The sequence below is a fragment of the Euleptes europaea genome, chromosome 6 (assembly GCF_029931775.1).
Source record: "Euleptes europaea isolate rEulEur1 chromosome 6, rEulEur1.hap1, whole genome shotgun sequence".
NCBI lineage: Eukaryota > Metazoa > Chordata > Lepidosauria > Squamata > Sphaerodactylidae > Euleptes > Euleptes europaea.
Window position 1 is genome coordinate 92,595,643 of NC_079317.1, and position 18,968 is coordinate 92,614,610.

The 18,968-nt window shown below is 46.4% G+C and overlaps 1 protein-coding gene and 1 non-coding gene across 2 annotated transcripts in view; one reads left to right on the forward strand and one right to left on the reverse strand.

Moving 5' to 3' along the window:
- DUSP8 (dual specificity phosphatase 8) overlaps positions 1-16,773 on the forward strand; it is an 81,162-nt gene extending 64,389 nt beyond the window's left edge. Inside the window, exons 3-6 of the mRNA XM_056851010.1 lie at positions 10,474-10,640; positions 13,079-13,238; positions 14,134-14,257; positions 15,622-16,773. Coding sequence (XP_056706988.1) covers positions 10,474-10,640; positions 13,079-13,238; positions 14,134-14,257; positions 15,622-16,735 — 1,565 coding nt within the window. The 3' untranslated portion in view covers positions 16,736-16,773. The remainder of the gene's footprint in view (positions 1-10,473; positions 10,641-13,078; positions 13,239-14,133; positions 14,258-15,621) is intronic.
- On the reverse strand, positions 12,248-12,319 carry TRNAA-AGC (transfer RNA alanine (anticodon AGC)). Its single transcript has one exon. It is a non-coding gene; the product is annotated as a tRNA-Ala (tRNA).
- Positions 16,774-18,968: the final 2,195 nt, after the last annotated feature.

Consider the following 18,968-nt stretch of genomic DNA (forward strand, 5'->3'; position numbering starts at 1 on the left):
GGTAGGAAATATATTCCCTCCGCCTGTATTGTAGAATGATAGTTGAGAATGGGAAAGATAATCAGCTTGGGATGAGGAAGCCAAGTTCGAAAAATTTCTGAATCATAGACCGCTTCCTGCAAGCAGAACAACTTTAATGGGCATCCTGCATACGTTTCCCTATCAGTGAAGCTAAGGGTACAACTTGTCAAGAAGTTCTCATGGGAACGCTGTATAGGAATATGACACTCCTCAGCAGACTGTGCCCTGAGTCTGGGTGTTTGCCATGAGAAAATTGCCACTCTGCAATGTAGAGAACATGATTTAGATGAACAGTGATGCAAAGCTGATGATGCAAAGCTGATGGACAAGCAACCCACAGCACTGTGAAAATGGTTAGTAAACTGTATCTCCAAGCATGTCAAATGTAAAATCAACCCATGATCACAAAGCCTTACTTTCTTTTCTCTTGCCTCTGTGCCCTGTTGTTGGCGCGTCAGAGAAACTGGTTGGCCATTGTGTTTCCAGAATCAGATCCAGCTCCTGCTCTTGCTTACTTCTCCAGCTCCAAGAGGATCTTTAGAGGATATGCTGACTGATTTTTCTATTATTTCTGCTAGTGAAGATTTCCACCTGTATGGGGAGCAGCTCCTATTTATGGCGCATTCCTTAGAGATAGGAGTTTCTTGCTCTGTACCTCTGGCAATGAATCCTGTTTTCAGGGTTCTCCACATGGGTATCTATAGGACCTTGACCACCATGGAAGGTTTTCTGGATGTTACTGTAGGGCATGGTTAAAACCTGTATCAATATTTCCATCTTTGAAGAAAATTGAAAATATGTATAAAAAGAAGCCTATCCTTTCCTCTTCAACCATCCGTTATCTAATTTCATTATCATTAAGACCCTTGGCAAGCATAAAGGTGCTAACCGCTTGAGTCCTGTTGACACAAACTAGGTAGAGTTGGCAAGAAAGTTGTCAGGAATGTTAATGTCTCTTTTGCCTGGGCCTTCAGAATTGTAAACTGTCGAGCAATCATGGACCACTACCAATTATTCCTCTGGGAGAAGATCTCCCCTTACCTAAATCTTATTCCAGAGGAAAAACAGGTAGACTAAGATCATTAGAGGCTTCTAAGCTCTCAAAACAGCGAATTACTTTGGCCAAGCATATGGCTGACTGTTCAGCTCGCAGCCTGGGTACAGCTGTTTCACTTCAGCCTATCTACTGCTCCACTTATATGCCTTATGTTCAGTCACCTCCTCCTCTAAGAAAGCATTTCGGTTTTCAAAGAGGTAGAGGGAGACCACAGCCCCCTAGGGCTGCCTTCTTTGCAAAGCAGGGGTTTTGACAACCAACCAACCTCAACCGTATCACTCTCACTCAGTGGAATTCAGCACATATCCTTTTCTTGGAAAACGATCACCTCCAACTGTTGGATCCTGGCTATTGTTTCAGAAGACTGCAACCTGGATCCAGGGCCTACCCACACAATTTGTCCCTTATTTCCCACCCATCAACCCCTTTCTCCCAATTATGATCATAAGTAGCTGTCGCCTTCAAAAGGCTGTAGAACCAGTACTGGTTCCCTAGCAGAGAAATATCGTAGTATGTCCTTTTAATAGGGACAGTACTAGACTCTTGCAAAGACAGAGTTTTTCTCCCTCGGGAGAGAGTTCAGGCCATCCGTGTGTTAATTCGGAAATTCCGTCGTCTCTTCCAGCCTGTGCTCCTTTCAAAGAAGGTTAGGGCTCACGGCCTCACCATGATCGTAATCCCCTGCACGAGGTTGCACATGAGGCCTCATCAGCTTTGGCACATCACAGCATTCAACCCCTTCCTGAGCAAGCAAAGCAGGAAGCCGAACATGTCCAGAAACATTATCTTTCCCCTCAACTGGTGGGACAGTGAACAAAAATTTTTAAGGGGTACCTTGTTTGCTATATCCCTCCCAGAGCGAACTTTGATCGTGGAAGCATCCCTTCTCCACAGATTTCCCCTGGATGCTCTTCTACTTTCCCAAGCGACAGTCTGCCATCCCAACATAGCAGTATGCACTTAACAGCCTGGCTTATTTAAGGATAACCTATGTTTTCTCTGACCTTATTAAGTAAGTTTTGCACAATTCCCAGAAACCTACTTGAAAATCCTACCATATAAAAGGGAAACCTTTTCCCTCGTGGGACCCATCATTTGTTCTCTTGGGCCAGTTTTTGATTATTTGCTCCATCTGGTTCATGGAGGGTTATCTTTAAGCTGAGCGAGAGTCCACCTCATATCATATATCAGCCTTTCACATACAGATCACTGGCAAATCAGTGTTTGTTCAATATGACCAAGATCTGGACTTTGATCTGGAGAACCGGGTTAGATTCCCCACTCCACATGAGCGGCGGAGGCTAATCTGATGAACCGGGTTGGTTTCCCCACTCCTCTACATGAAGCCAGTTGGGTGACCTTGGGCTAGTCACAGCTCTCTCAGCTGCACCTACCTCACAGGGTATCTGTTGTGGGGAGGGGAAGGGGATTGTAATCCGGTTTGCTTCAGCCTTAAGTGGTGGAGAAAGTTGGCATATAAAAACTCTCCTCCTCGTCGTCATCTCTTCAGTATATTTCCCCATTTCTGCTCTGGTCCCCCAGTGGAGCCTCTCATTAGTTTTGTCCAGAATGGTGACTAAGCCTTTCCAACTGATGGCTGCCTTCTCACTTTACCTTTTAACCATTAAAGCATCCTTTTTAATAGCTATCGTTTTGGCTCGCGGGGGTAGTGATTTGCAAGCCCTCCCGCATGATCTTCCCAGCTTAAAGGTCACTAACACCAAGGTTGTTCTTTGTCCTTCTGTCTGATTTTTGCCTGTGTTTCATCTCAGTCAGGACATTTCCCTGTGTATTTTCTTCCTGACCCAAAAAACCATAGTGAATGTGTGGTTTGGATGTCCATCATGCACTCCTTTTTTTTACCTCAACATAACAAAAGGTCCCATCCCCAAGATATCTCATTATGTATATGTAAAAATTCAAAAATATTCCAATATACGGAAAGATCCGAAATACAGACCCACTTCTGGTCCCAAGCAGTCCGGACTAGGGATACTCAACCTGTACTGTCTTTGGTTGTAAGGGATGCATGTATATGTCATAACAGGCACCATCTTCTCATACAGCACTAATTCAGCTGAAGTATTTATATTAAAACATGGTTAACATTTTAATGTGCCTCCTATTGAAATGAGGGGCACCGTTTTAGATGCAAAAAGGCATTCAATTGATTGATCTAAGTAAGGGTGCAGCCATACTTCAATGGTAGGACAGTTCCAAAGCTGGGTATAGGATGGGCTCGTCTAGTACTTCCAGATGCCTAAACTTTGGCTCTTTGATTATTTTTCCTCCTCTAAGTCCAAACGGAGAAGAAGGGGGAATTGCCCTTGCTGACATATTCTCACTCAACCTGGTGATTTATGCTTCCTTGTGAAGTTGATGCAAGGAGAGGAAGGGGGGAGGGAGATCGGAGTAACCAGAGCTCATGTGCACCTGTGCTAAACTTGTTTCATTCATTCTGATTTAATATCCCGGTTGAGGGAGTGATGTCATGCCAGAATGAACCACAGAGCTCAGAAGCTCTATTGCAAGCCACTTTAACTCTTTGTGTGCCAAATTGACGAAGCCCTGTAAAACGTTTCAGTATTCCTTAGTGGGTTTTTTCACTGTCTTACCAAACATATCTGAAGAAGTGAGCTGTGGCTCACGAAAGCTCATACCTTGCCAGAAAATATTTTTGTTAGTCTTTAAGGTGCTCCTGGACTCTTGCCCTTTTCTACTGCAGACAGACTAACACGGCCACCCACTGTGAATTGCCAAACATAGTTTGACCATTTCTGTAGAGAGAACAGACATGAAACTGCAAAGTGTTAGACTGAATTAGCCTTTTAAAAATATTGATTAATTTATTGAGAACATTTTTATGCCACCGTTCCACCCGATCATGGCCCCCAAGGTGGCGTACATAAAAATATTAAACCATTTGAACCATTGAAAACCACATTTAAAAACACAAAATAGTTCAATTAAAAGCATAGGCAAATATACTAGAACCAGGGAGGAGGGCCAATAGCAGTTATTGGGGTATGCCAAAAAGAAAAGAAAAAAAGACACCAATAGAAGGAAACCTGAATCTCCCTGAGGGTTATCTGAAGGTAGATGCTTGTGTGAGGTTACAACCAGGCTTACTTAATCTTCTACTGGGATGAGCTTGAAATAGAGCTTCATGTAAAATTAGGACCTTTAAACTGTGCCTAGCACTCAGCACCTCTTATCGCCTTGCCCCTTTATTGTTCTAGTACAGCTGTGTGTGTAAGTGGTTAAGAGCGGTGGTTTGGAGTGGTGGACTCTAATCTGATGAACCGGGTTTGATCCCCCACTCCTCCGCATAAGCGGTGGATGCTAATCTAGTAAACCAGGTTGGTTTCCCCACTCCTCCACATGAAGCCGGCTGGGTGACCTTGGGCTAGTCACAGCTCTCTCTGAACTCTCTCAGCCCTACCTGCCTCACAAGGTTGTGTTGTGGGGAGGGGAAGGGAAGGTGATTGTGAGCCGGTTTGATTTTTCCTTAAGTGGTGGAGAAAGTCAGCATCTAAAAACCAACTCTTCTTCTTCTTGCTAACTCTGCCTCCTCAAATGCCACCAAAGGGGCAGGGGGCAATGCTTCACTGTTAGTTGCGTGAACCCTTCTAGAAATTAAGTCAAAAGTTACACTTTACTTTCCCTAGTGTGCGATACTGGCGTGATCGTGAACACCGCTCGCATAACATTGTGGTGATATTTCTAACTTTTCTCATTCACCTCAACTGCTTCTTTCCATCTCTTCTCCTTTCAAGTCTCCTTTCTTTTGCTGCGTTTAAAAAAAAAACCCACGTAGGCATTCCTAGTACATTTCAGGTATATTTACAAGGAGTAAATAATTAGTAATAATTAAATACTGCCAGAATTAACACGAGAATTGGTGTAATACTGATGTTATTTGGTGGATTATAGACACCAGCGGTTTTCTCTTACCACTGGTAGCATACCATAAAGGCCAAATCCGTGTGGACCCAGCCAATAACCTGATTAATCCTGGCAGTTGATCTAGGCTTTAGGTTCCTTCAATGATCAATACATGAGAAATAACAGGCAAAGTTCATGTCAAGCAGAAAATTGGGCTAGGTACCAAGAGCTGACAACATTTGTTGATCCCCCACCTCAGCTGTATCCAGGCAATGTAAACTGAAGAAAAGCTGGTTTCTGGGATGTATAAGATACGTAAAGTGAATGAATCTATCATTCTAGTTTTGCTTGAGTTGAGGAGGGCAGTGCAGGGCGCTGAAGCCCTGTTCCAACCAACGAAAACATTATCCACCTCCTTAAGATTTCAGCAGCCATTATATACACTTTGTCAAGCATACCTTTACAGTCGTAACGGTTAGAAATGTATTTTTAATGAAAATTACAGTTCTCCGGAAAACGAATTCTTGCACCTAGTGCTGTATTTTTGCGCTCCTTCAGAATCTCAACATGTGCATTGGCTCAATGATACTTTCAGATAATTTCCCCCCCCCCAAAACAATAGCTTTTTGGGGGATACTCTGTTTTGACATAGTGCAGCTCCTTGTTCTGGCTCTACAACAACTTTCTAACTACAAGATGGCCATCTGTCAGCAATGCTGATTCTGTGACCTTAGGCAGATGATGAGAGGGAGGGCATCTTGGCCCTCTTCTGGTCACTAGGGGTGTGGGGGGGGGAGGTAGTTGTGAATTTCCTGCATTGTGCAGGGGGTTGGACTTGATGACCCTGTTTGTCCCTTCCAACTCTGATTCTACAAAAAAAAAAATGATATTGCAAACTGCTGTCTATGGGATACTTACTTAAATTAAAAACCTTTCTGTACATTCAGTGCAATCCTAAACAATTATATCCTTCTAAGCCCATTGATTTCAGTGAACGTAGAAGGGTGTGACCGTGCTTAGGACTGTACTGATAGTGTCCAAACTACACTTTGTTTTCCTCACGTCAACCAACAGATGCCCCAAGCTCTCAAAAGGGTCCTGGCTTTTCATGCCAAACTTTATGATTGTGCTGTTTACAGCCAGGTAGTGTTTTCACTACAATTCATAGATTCAGCCGCCCTGAGCCCGGCTTTTGCTGGGGAGGGCGGGGTATAGAATCATAGAGTTGGGACCACCAGGGTCATCTATTCCAACCCCCTGCACAATGCAGGAAATTCACAACGACCTCCCCCACACACCCCCAGTGACCCCTACTCCATGCCCAGAAGATGCCCAAGATGCCCTCCCCCTCGTGAACTGCCTATGGTCATAGAATCAGCATTGCTGACAGATGGCCATCTAGCCTCTGCTTCAAAACCTCCAGGGGAGGAGAGCTCACCACCTCCCGAGGAAGCCTGTTCCACTGAGGAACCACTCTCACTGTTAGAAAATTCTTCCTAATGTCTAGACGGGTATCAGCTTAATAAAATAATAAATAAATGCATTCTGTGCTAACTCAAAATGCTCCTTGTCTAATTAAGCCATCCAAGTAGCCAAGCACAATATTCAACAGATTACAAGGGAAACTATAATTAATCATCAAACTTAATTGCATATAATTTTTCCCATAGGAAAACTTTAATTTAAGGGCAGTTCTACCAAATTTATCTTTTTTTAAAAAGTGTTTAGTTGACAATACCTCCAAAATCTGTTGTTTCTGTTACTGTATTTTTACAGCATTTTTTACTCAATTAATAAGCAATTAAATATTTCATAACGATTTCTTTTATATTTATACTGGGGCAAAATGCAGGTCTTTGTGATGGGGGCTGAATTTGACATTAGGGCACCCAATCTCTTTGTCCCCTTTCACTTTGCTGCTTCCACTTCAGTTACATAAATTCAGTCTGAATTGAATCACAGCGTTTTGCAGATTTGGCCTATTAAATGTCGGAGTTTCAGCTTTCTTCTCGCTCATCTCGATTATTTTCCTTTGATCGAAGCAAGGCTCAGCCTGGAATCGGCACGATTTGCGCGTTGCTCGCTCCTACCACGTTCAGCAGCATCCGATCACGAAAAGTCACTCAGGGGTCTGTCCAGGAACGAAATCCTGCCATCTCTGTCCGAATATCTCAGCCGCCTACCCGGTGTAGAGGCTTGCTTTTCTAATTAGCGCTGTACACAGGGCTGCTTAATCGGCCAGCCGCTCGGGCATGAAATAGAGAAGGGCTCTGTGTCCGTGTGCGTGGGAGCCAGAGAGAGAGAGGAGCTGCTGAAACGCTGCATGACTCTGACGTTGATCTGCTTCAAGTACAAAGGCCTGCAGCTACGTTTGCTGTGATTCTGCCAGATACTCAAGATGAGGCAGGGATGAGATCTACCACCAACAGATCGATGCTTTGAAGAAACCTGGGAATGATTCCCCGGGCCAGAGGCTTTCGAACTGTGTCCCCTTTTACCCTGACGTTCTTGGAAGCTTCTCGGTGTGCCTGGGCGAGAAAATCAGTCCAGCAGACGGGTCCGCCTGTAAACTAGGTTGTCTGCCCCTCTGCCAGTCTTCACTTGCAATGAGCAGCTGAAGGAGACGGAATCATAGAATTGGAAGGGACCGCCAGGGTCATCTAGCCCAACCCCCTGCACAATGCAGGAAATTCACAACTACCTCCCCCCACACACCCCCAGTGACCCCTACTCCATGCCCAGAAGATGGCCAAGATGCCATCCCTCTCATGATCTGCCTAAGGTCATAGAATCAGCATTGGTGACAGATGGCCATCTAGCCTCTGCTTAAAAACCTCTGGGGAAGGAGCGCTTACCACCTCCCTAGGAAGCCTGTTTTCTAGGTGACCGTCTTCATTCACCCAAGGCGATCCAAGAGGACCGGCCAGTGCTTTCCTGCAGAACGGAGACCTAGTTTGCACATGAAAGAGAACGAGGTAGCAGAAGCCTGGGGTGGTAGAATGGGCTGCAGCGCTTCAGACCGCAGGGGGCAGCTTCCAGCTTTGAATGTGCTTCCATGCAAACAGGAAACGAGTACAGCTGGGAGAAAGGTTCCCTTCCTTTTACCATGCTGGGCTCGTTTTCTATTTGTGAGGAGTTCGACGAACTTGCACGGGTGAAACCAAGTCTCAGCATGCACCCCAGAATCTGCTCCTCAATTTTCGGCAACGCACTGGGATTTCATGGCAGCCCTGCCAGGGGTTTATCAGCAGGCAGGTTATTCCCGAAGGGTAGAAAGTCCAAGAGCAACTCCAGCCCCTTCGAAAGCAGCCCATGATAACAACATGCCAACAGCTGGGGCTGCTGTTTCTCAGATGACAAGGCTTGCTCACTTGTGTCAGCTCAAGATCCCATGGGGACTATTTATAAAAGAGGAGTAAAATTAGTCCTTGGAGTCGTGGCCGGATTCCAGCGCAGGTAATTTATTTCCTGCCTTCCTAGAATTGCATTCACACTCTGGCTCCCCACCCCTTGCAATTTCAATTTTTAAATTTTGCATTGTGTGTTCATCTGCCATTACTTGCCACTGAGAGACTCCTATCCATCTTGAAGTTGCTTAACAACCTACAGGCTAGACGAGACCTCTGCTGCTTACTTGCAAAGGGACATTAAAGAATAATGTGAAAAATAGTTTACCCCACTGGAGAGACCCTGGGGATTTATGTTCGGCAGCACAGGCTCTTTACCATATTGGAGCCAGCTGGTGATGCAAAGCTAATCCTCCGCTGTATGCGCTATAATAGGGAGAGAACTGGTAAATGGTAAATGCAGCCTCTGTTTGCTATTATAGTATGGGCTGAAAGAATGAAGCGATTAATGGGTATGATAAATGAGCTGATACATGAGTCTCAGATTTAAACTGTGAATGGTTATTGGAGAACGCACACTTAAATTGGTGTTCAGGGCTGATGACAGCGCTTTTGCGAGCATCGTCTGTCTCTGGATTCAGACTAATTTTATTTGTTTCCCGAAGTGTCAACGTCTTGACTTGTACTATTCTGGCAAAACGATGGTTTTTCCCTTCACTTAAATGCCCACACAAGAGCACACTCCCATAAATGCTTGCGTATTTACTTAAGTGAGTTAATTAACTAACTTGGTAGTTGGTTAACAGTCCATAAAAGACGTTGGTGCAGCAAGGGAAGCAGGAAAGTTGGCACGGAGGAAAGAGAAGGCCTTGGCTTCAAGGGCACAAAGTCAAGAGGCCTTTAAAGGTTTGGCACACGTGATGGGCTACTGAAATGCCAGTCATTGTGGTGGCACATATATGCAGATATGGGTGCCCCTGTCAGCAGAGGTCCCGTTTCAGGAGTTTGCGTTGCCCCCACCACACCACATTACCATGAACTGTATGCCATAAAAGCGAATAGCGCCCATTCACTTCTATGGCAGAATGTAAAACAGTAGGGTGTATATGCCCTCTAGAGGACAAGAGGGGTATATGGCATCAGAAGTCCAATGTAATGAAACCGTATTAGGAATTTACATTTATTTATAGTAATGAGAGCTGTGCAAACTCCTTTCATCTTTCTTTCTTTTCTTTTCTTTTTTTTTTTTTTTTTGATAAGTTTTTATTGTATTTTCATGGGGTACAAAAGTTAAAAAAGGGAGGGAGGGAAGTTTTGCATCCGTTTGCAGTAAACAGTATTATCTCAATCATAATATACATGAATAAAGTAGACATTATGCTACAACTGATTCAATACATTGGTTTCTATCCTGCTACAGCTGGTTCAATACATTGGTTTCTATCCTGTTACTTAATTAAGAAGTAATCAGATATATTCTTAAACATATTAGACAGCCACTAACATGTGGGGGGGGGGAGAATAAAAATAAAATAGCGTTATGGATATACCATGGTTTCAATTTCTCCAAAGGTTAATCATTGTTATGGTAGTGTTATAAATATGGGAGTGTTATAAATAAACCATAGTTTCAATTTCTCTAAAAGTTGATCATTATTAAGATAAACTAAATGCATTTATACAAGAAGAAAACATCTACTCACATATATGAGGGGAAAAGAGAAAGGAATTGAGCTAAATCTAAGTAGCTAAGGACATATAAGTGTACCATGGTAACCATTTCTCATTAAATTGCTCGATATTTTGTGTATCGTCTGAGTTCATCAAGTAAGTCGTTTTATGTTTGCATATTCCAACATCTTTTCTTTCCATTCGTCAACTTCTGGTAAAGTCGTTTGTTTCCATCTCCTTGCAAGGACAGCTCTCGCCGCCGTTGTGGCTGTGCAAACTCCTTTCATTGGATTGTTCCAGTGGACAGAAATGTTTGCTTGGAAGATCCAGGTTTAAGTTGCACCTTTGCTACAGACTCACTGAGACGTTGGACTGGCCCCTAGTTCTCCGCTTCAGTTCCCCGTCTGTAAAATATGACTTGTAAAAGGCAACGTATGAAGCATTACTGAGCAGTTTTTCACAGTGTCTGTGTCCTTTTCTGTCTTTCTCCAGGGGGTTTTGCCACCTTCTCGTCTTGCTTCCCAGGACTCTGTGAAGGGAAACCCACTGCCATCCTGCCAATGAGCATCTCCCAGCCATGCTTACCAGTGGCCAACATTGGCCCAACGCGCATCCTGCCTCATCTCTACCTGGGCTCCCAGAAAGATGTCTTAAATAAGGTACACCTTGGGGGAAGGGGGGAGAAAAAAATGGTCTTCCCTTTTACAAATTGCTGTCTCCGTCTCCTCCCACTCCTTAAGAGCCAGATTGGTGTCGTGGTTAGGAGCAGCGGACTCTAATCTGGTGAACCCGGTTTGATTCCCCACTCCTCCTCATGCAGCCTGCTGGGTGACCTTGGGCTAGTCGCAGAACTCTCTCAGCCCAACCTGTTGTGGGGTGGGGGGGGAAGGCAGTTGGTAAGCCGCTTTGAGACTCCTTAAGGGTAGAGGAAAAGTAACGCGCAACAAACCAAACATTTTATTCAGCGGTGGGCGGGTGGGACAAGCGGAAGTCGAATGAGAGCAGAAGCAGGCGAGGCCTCCGTGTGTGCGGGGAAGCCGGCACTGAGTGGAACACCCAGGTCCGGCTTCTAGGAGGCCCGCCCCCCCGGGAGCCTCAAGCCTGATTGGCTCATTCAAAGCAAGGCTCCCAATACCCAGGTGAACAAGGGGCAAAGCACATGGCGTCGGGCTGAGACGCCGCCCTTGCTTCGCCGCCGTCTGCCCGAACAAACGCGGGAGAGCCCATCTCCAGCCGGCAGCCCTTGGCTCCCTGCGCTCCATTGGCCACCCACCTCCCCACAAACTCCGGCTCGCTCTCGCCCTCCCCAGCGCAGGCAGACAAACTGGGGCTCTGCGAGGTGAGTCGGAGGCGCACTTTTCTTCTTCTTAAAGAGTTATTAACTCTGCTTGACAAAACATGTATGCCACATGTGAGCAAAATCTTACATTGTCTAATTAGGGACGATAGTGTCTCCATGGACCCTTGTACAGAATGGCAGAGATATCGTTTTTTGGGTTTTGTGCGAAGTGTAAAAGACGTTCGCGGTGGGATCAACTAGACTGCAGAACTGACCATGAGGGGTTTTATGACGGGCACCAGCTGTTTTTTGTCAGGGTCCAGCCAGCCTGGCTGAAGAATAACACTGACCTCAGCTCTTCCATGCCCAGCTTCAGTGCCAGATGATGAGGTATTAAGCTTGGCATTCAGCTCTGACGATGAGGTGAGACGAGGGAAAGCGTAGGCACAGCGGACCACATCTGCGAGCAAAGAGCCTTTTGAAAAGCCCCCCCAAATGGGCAAAGATATATGTTGAGAAGGGTCGAGGGGAGGGGGCAATCATTGTCCTTTTGATAAGCGCCAGAATGCCTGAGCTTTGACACCACATCAGGGAAGAGAATTTTGTTTAATGAGACCGTAATTGTTGTTAAAATACCGGCGGACGTTTGTTGGCGGAAGGAAAGAGCCAACTGGGCGTTCTAGTCTTGGGAAGGGATGGATGGAAGTGTAACAAAGCAGAAACAAAAAAGGAGAAGGGGAAATATTTAATATGGGAAGTAGAAGGAAATCAGGGAAATAAATGCCAGGAATGTCCACTTGGGAGCTGGACCTGTAGAACTGAGGTTAAGATCATTACTTATTAAACATAATGGACACATGAAGCTGCCTTATACTGAATCAGACCCTTGGTGCATCAAAGTCAGTATTGTCTACTCAGACTGGCAGTGGCTCTCCAGGGTCTCAGGCAGAGGTCTTTCACGTCACCTACATGCCTAGTCCCTTTAACTGGAGATGCCAGGGATTGAACCTGGGACCTTCTGCATGCTAAGCAGATGCTCTACCACTGAGCCACAGCCCCTCCCCAAGATAATGGAGCCTGTTGGGAGGGGGGTAAGATAATGGAGCCATGGAATGTATGTGGAGGCCATAGCAATGTATTTATCGGTATTTGATAAATGGGGGAGAGATGAAATATGGGCTGGTACTTAGGAGCCCCGTGGCGCAGAGTGGTAAGCTGCAGTACTGCAGTCCAAGCTCTGTTCACGACCTGAGTTCGATCCCGATGGAAGTTGGTTTCAGGGAGCCGGCTCAAGGTTGACTCAGCCTCCCATCCTTCCGAGGTCGGTAAAACGAGTACCCAGCTTGCTGGGGGTAAAGGGAAGATAACTGGGGAAGGCACTTGGCAAACCACCCCGTAAACAAAGTCTGCCTAGTAAATGTCGGGATGTGACATCACCCCATGGGTCAGGAATGACCTGATGCTTCCACAGGGGACCTTTACCTTTACCTTTACTCAGAAGGCCAGGTCAAGCTGCATCTCTTGCTGTGTGCTTCAAAACAAATGTCTTCTGCTTATTCCTTTGTGGTGAGTCTGAATTTGCTTCCTGGTGGAAGTCCTGCTCTTTCCCAGGTGGCGATGGCCAGTGAATCCCGTTTAACTTTTCTAGCCTCAGACACCAGTGCCAAGCAAATTTCCCATTCACAGATGCCCGAGGCAGGGTGAAGTCATGGATGGAAAAAGAAATCAGGGTAGCGTAGTCGAGGGCCTTGGAAAAATGAATGAAAAGATCCTGCAGCCGACTGACCAACTTGTACGACTTCTCTTTCCCTTGCCCAGGACCTGATGACTCAGAATGGGATAAGCTACGTCCTCAACGCCAGCAACTCTTGTCCCAAGCCGGATTTCATTTGTGACAGCCACTTCATGCGCATTCCTGTCAATGACAATTACTGTGAGAAGCTCCTTCCCTGGCTGGACAAGTCCATTGAGTTCATAGGTAAAATTGCTTGCCAGCTACTGGGGGCTTTAAAAAAAAATACTTTAGGACTCCAGTTTTTTATGGTGTTGCTGAGAAAGGCTGCCAAGTGATAGTGACACTGTTCACACACACACACTTCTCTTTTGTTACCAACACTACTTTGAACTCTGATGCGTCCAAAACATCCAGTCTGCCCTTGGGAGGCCTGCTTTTATACAAAACAACCTTCCTGGCGCTGAAGTCTCCAGACAGCTAAATCCTCACGGCTGATGTAAACCCACATTATCACCGGAGAGACAACTACTGCCACTTGGGACCACAGCGTTCCACAAAGCATATTTTGATTTATCTGGGTGCTTTTCTTTATCAAAGAACACGTGCGCACATGCTGACTCCAAAGATCCTTGGTCACCTGCTACCTGGCCCTTTGAAGTGGGGATGGCAGGAATTGAACCTAGGAGCTTTTCATGCAAAGTAGATGTTGTGCCACTGAGCCAGCATGGTGTCTTGGTTAAGAGCGGTGGTTTGGAGCAGTGGACTCTCGTCTGGAGAACTAGGTTTGATTCCCCACTCCTCCACATGAGGGGGGGACTCTAATCTAGTGAAATGGGTTGGTTTCCCCACTCCTACACATGAAGCCCGCATGGGCTAGTCACAGTTCTCTCTGAACGCTCTCAGCCCCACCTACTTCACAGGATATCTGTTGTGGGGAGGGGAAGGGAAGATGATTGTAAGCCGGTTAAGTGGTAGAGAAAGTCGGCATATAAAAACCAACTCTTCTTCTATGGCTCTTTCCCAGTGGCTTATTGAAATTGCTTGTATGGCCTGTCGAAAACCTAAGTTTCCATTTTTGGACGAAAACTATTCTGGTTTTTTGGTTTGGAATAACGATAGCTATTTTCTCACGCTGTAGATAAGGCCAAGGTGTCCAGCTGTCAGGTGATAGTGCACTGCTTGGCAGGAATCTCCCGGTCAGCCACCATTGCCATTGCCTACATCATGAAGACCATGGGCATGTCTTCAGATGATGCCTACAGGTAGGTTGCTTTCTGGAGAAAGAGGTTGCTAATGTGGTTTTTGCCCAGCCAAGGGGAATCTTCCTTGGGGATTTCGGTATGGACAGCTTTTTTTTTTTTTAAAGAAACTCAACCTTTTGCTATCAAGTACATACTTGTGCAGCTTCCATAAGACACTACAGGTTGATGAGCACAAAAGAGCCGTAGGCTCGTAGCCGTAGGTAAGGAGTTCGGAGCGGGTCACATCCATGTTACATCAGGTACAGGATTGTTCTGTAGTTAGCGGCAAACGTACATTGACCTGGATAGCCCAGGCTAGTCTGATCTCATCAGATCTCAGCAGGGTTGATCCTGGCAAGTATTTGGATAGGAGACCTCCAAGGAATACCAGGGTTGTGACGTGGAGCCAAGCAATGGCAAACCACCTCTGAATGTCTCCTGCCTTGAAAAGCCCACCAGGGGTCATCATGGGTCAGATCTGACTTGATTGCAAAAAAAAAAAAAAAAAACACCCCAACAAAACACAGGCCATTTATGCATGAGAGGTTTTGCCTTGGATTTGCCACTCTCTAGATGCACATTTTCTCCATCCAGATTCTCAAAATTCAACAATAACCTCCCATGCAGAGGTTTGAGCATTCGGGCGGGGAAAATGTGCGTCTAGAGATTGGCAAATCCAAGGCAAAACTTCCCATGCATAAATGGCTATTGTGACATGTAAAACAAGTTAATGTTGTGACAGTGCTTGTGCACATACAAGGAACCAACACATCCAGGCAATTCCAGTGGCTACTATGTACCTGAAGCAGACTGCCACAAAGGCTTCAAGCAAACTACTGCCAGATAAGCAGAAAGCTTAAAAGCATAATATTTGCACCTCTAGTTCTTTAAAAGTGCAGAAAGGACCAAGCCAACAGATTCCTAGCACTGCTTTGAATTGTAGGTCTCTTTAACATCTTCAGTGAGCCCCGTGGCGCAGAGTGGTAAGCTGCAGTACTGCAGTCCAAGCTCTGTTCACAACCTGAGTTCGATCCCGACGGAAGTTAGTTTCAGGTAGCCGGCTCAAGGTTGACTCAGCCTTCCATCCTTCCGAGGTTGGTAAAATGAGTACCCAGCTTGCTGGGGGTAAAGGGAAGATGACTGGGGAAGGCACAGGCAAACCACCCCGTAAACAAAGTCTGCCTAGGAAACGTCGGGATGCGACGTCACCCCATGGGTAAGGAATGACCCGGTGCTTGCACAGGGAACCTTTACCTTTACTTTTTTAACATCTTCGGCCATATTCTGCTAACTAAATCCTCCCAGAACTAGAGTTTCAAGGAACTGGAGAATCCTGTTGAATGTAGATCAAGTAATAACCATGGCTGTTTTGTTTGCATTGGCAGGTTTGTCAAAGACCGGCGTCCTTCCATCTCACCCAACTTCAACTTCCTGGGTCAACTTCTAGAGTATGAGAGAAGTCTGAAGCTGCTCAAGGCTTTGAAGGCCCAAGGGGAGAAGAATGATGGGGAATTCCAGCAAGAACAATCTGAAGCACAGGAAGGCAACAAACACCAGTCTACCTCAGAAAAGGCCGAGGAGGTATTAAGAAGCACAAGCACGGAGATCTCCTCAGTTGACTCTGAGAGGCCATCAGGATTTCCCAAGGTCGTCTCACCTGCCGTGCTACAGCAAGGACTCAACGGGCTGCACTTGTCTTCTGAGCGTATCCAAGACACCAACCGGCTGAAGCGTTCCTTCTCCCTGGATATCAAGTCGGCCTACTCTCCTAGCCAAAGGCAAGAGGCCCAAGAACCAACAGAGGCAGGAGAGACCCCCAAGCTTTGTAAGCTCGACAGCCCATCAGGTCCTAATGGTACCTGCCAATTCTCTCCCGTTCCAGACAGTCCGGACTGGCCTAGCGGCCCCGACTTCCTTCTGGAGGCCAAAGTACGGCAGAGGCGGAAGCACCGGCACCAGGCAGGCTCCCCTGCCCATGGGCTGAGCCTTAATTTCAGCGGAGTGTGCGCCATGCATAAAAGCGCCAGCATGGAGGACAGCCTCAAGCAGACACTTCGGCTGAGCCTTCCAAGCGCGGGGCAGCCGCTGGCTCAGCCGGTGACCACCCCAACCTCTGCCGGCACTTGGGGGGTGCACCTGGAATCCCCTGGCACCCCTTCGTCGGAGAACCCCTGGTACTTCAGCACCGACTCGGCCCCAGGGGGCAAGGGCAGCGGGAGCGGGGCCCTGTTTGCCAGCGCCACCGCCTACTCCTCGTTCAGCTGCAGCACGATCCAGGCGAGCTGCGAGATCAGACTGAGGGACAAGCAGCGAGGGGAGCCGCGAGACGTGCGGCACAGCTGGCACGAGGACAGCGCGGCCGAGAAGCAGTTCAAGAGGAGGAGCTGCCAGATGGAGTTTGAAGAGACCTTGTCAGAGAGCAGGTCTCGGGAAGACCTGGGCAAAATCAGCAAACAGTCTAGCTTTTCAGGCAGCATGGAAATCATAGAGGTGTCCTGACGTTCGCCGTGCGAGATCTGAGAATAAGTGCGTGTGCGCTGGTCGGTGGGGTGGGGGGTGGGGATGCCGGCGAGATATTTAACTGGGGAGAAGCGAGGCATGGGTGGGTGGGGAGTATTATTTATATGCCTGTATGCATTTGCAAAGTGCACACATGCTAAAACGAAGGCAAAGCTAAATGAATCCAAAGTCAAGAAACATAATGGTGCGTGCTTAGTCCCCCCTTTCACTCCTACCTCCACCACCAAAACCAACCACAGCCACATTCCCTTATTGGCGGGGGCAGGGTGGGGGACTTTATTAACTCTCCAATTCCGGAATTCTTTTCTTTCGCATGCAGCAGTGTTTTATTTTGCTCCCCGCAAGGGACAGTGGGAACGCTGAGGTCTGACTTTAAAAGATGTGGTGAGAGAGAAGCTCAGGCAGAGCTAAACCCTTTTCTCCAATTTATACTTTCAATGTAAAAGTTCTTCTGGTGGAAGGTTATCGTTAGGAGAATCGGGGGAAGTTAAACAGGTTATTTTCTTGTTAGAGTGCATTACCCATTGTTGTTAATACATTCCTATCTTACCTGTAGGAAATGACTGATATTTTGTCCACACACTACTCCCGTTACAGGAAGAGAGTTCCTCTTCCATTCCATCATGGTTGGACATTTTATATCGGTGGTTCCTTCCCAGATTGGGGTGCCGAAACCTGGAGGAGCTGATTTTTATTGGCTCCCCCCCCCCCGCCCTGCAACCTATCACCGCCATACTGAGCATGCTCCTTTGTGTTTCTCTGGCTAGTGTTCTTTAATGCTGCCTTACAGCAGCCCTATATATATAAAAATATATATTATATATAATATGAGAGAGAGAGAGAGAACACAAAGAAAAAAAGTTTAAATGGTTTTACTACAGTTTTTATTGAAACAGATGATATTTCAACTTTTCTTTTTAATTTATTTGAAGCTGTTCATTCTGGCAATGATTTTCAGACAATGTAGGGGAGGTACTTTCCGCTCTCTTTTTACTGTGTATGGTATTTAAATCTGAAACACAAGTTTCAAAGCAATATCCTAGGCCTGCGGCTCCTTCTGTAGCTCACGTCAGTGAGGCAGACGCCCCCAAAAGTGGGATGAGAAATCTTTTGTGTGTGTGTGTTGTGTGTGTGTGTCTGTGCGCGCACGCTTTTATTTTAAAAAGAAAAGCAAGAAAATCTTCAACACAAACTGAGCCGGGAATCCTTCTTAATTCTTCTTTCTTACTTCCGAGACTTCTATTGCATCTGCAATCAAAGCCATAAAGCGTCCCCCCTTTCCTGGGCTGGTGGGGGACAGCAGGGTGGGGCTTGCAAGGGCAGGCATTTGCTTTGCTGCAAAAGGGAGGCGTGAGGATCCATAGTCTCAGGAAAGGGAGGAGGCAGCAGGCTGCACTGGCAGAGCCGTGTTTACGGAGTGTTCTGAATTGCTCTCAAGAGCACATAGAGATCACGGGGTTGGATTCCCAGGGGATCAGTCCCTTTCGATTAGCTCAGGCTATCTCCCGGATGAATTATAGTGACAACGGATAGGCTTTTCCTTGCCCTTACAAAGGGTGGTGGTAGTTGTGGCTGTGACGTGCTTTCGGATGCTGCTGTTATTTGAATAGTGTTAAAACCAGCCTCGAGCAGGCTTTGGGGAAGCGGGGGGAGCTGCGAGGGTAAGCTTGAGACCCAAAATCTGCGGGAAAGGACCGCTTCAGCCAGCTGATTGAATTATGTTATTCTGGTACCAGAACAAAATTCCTTTAAGTTCCCCAGGGCCACTGAAGGGCAGTGTCTGCTTACTGCGAGAATGGCGGTAAAGAATGAATAAAATGCTCCAGTTCTCCAGCATGGATCTGTCATAGGGGGTTCCCCAATCAGCCATGAGAAAGAAGCCCAAAGACAAAGCTGAACTAGAAGAAGACCAAACGAAATAGCCTTTTGAGGAAGGAGATTCTAGGAAGGACAAGTAGTATTCCATTCTCCGATTCATCCCCACCCACCCCGCAGCCACCTTCCCAGCCCCTCAGATGTGTTGCTACGAAGAGGAGCTTGGACACATGTCTTGCTTGTCTTCTTTTTGAGAAATGACATTAGTTGACTTGGATATTATCCACAAAGGAAATCCAGTCCTCTCTTACCTGATTACCACACTGGGGGAATGCTTGAAGAAATCTTCACGTACAGGGAAAATGGAGGTGATATTCATCTAGCACTTTTTAAAGAT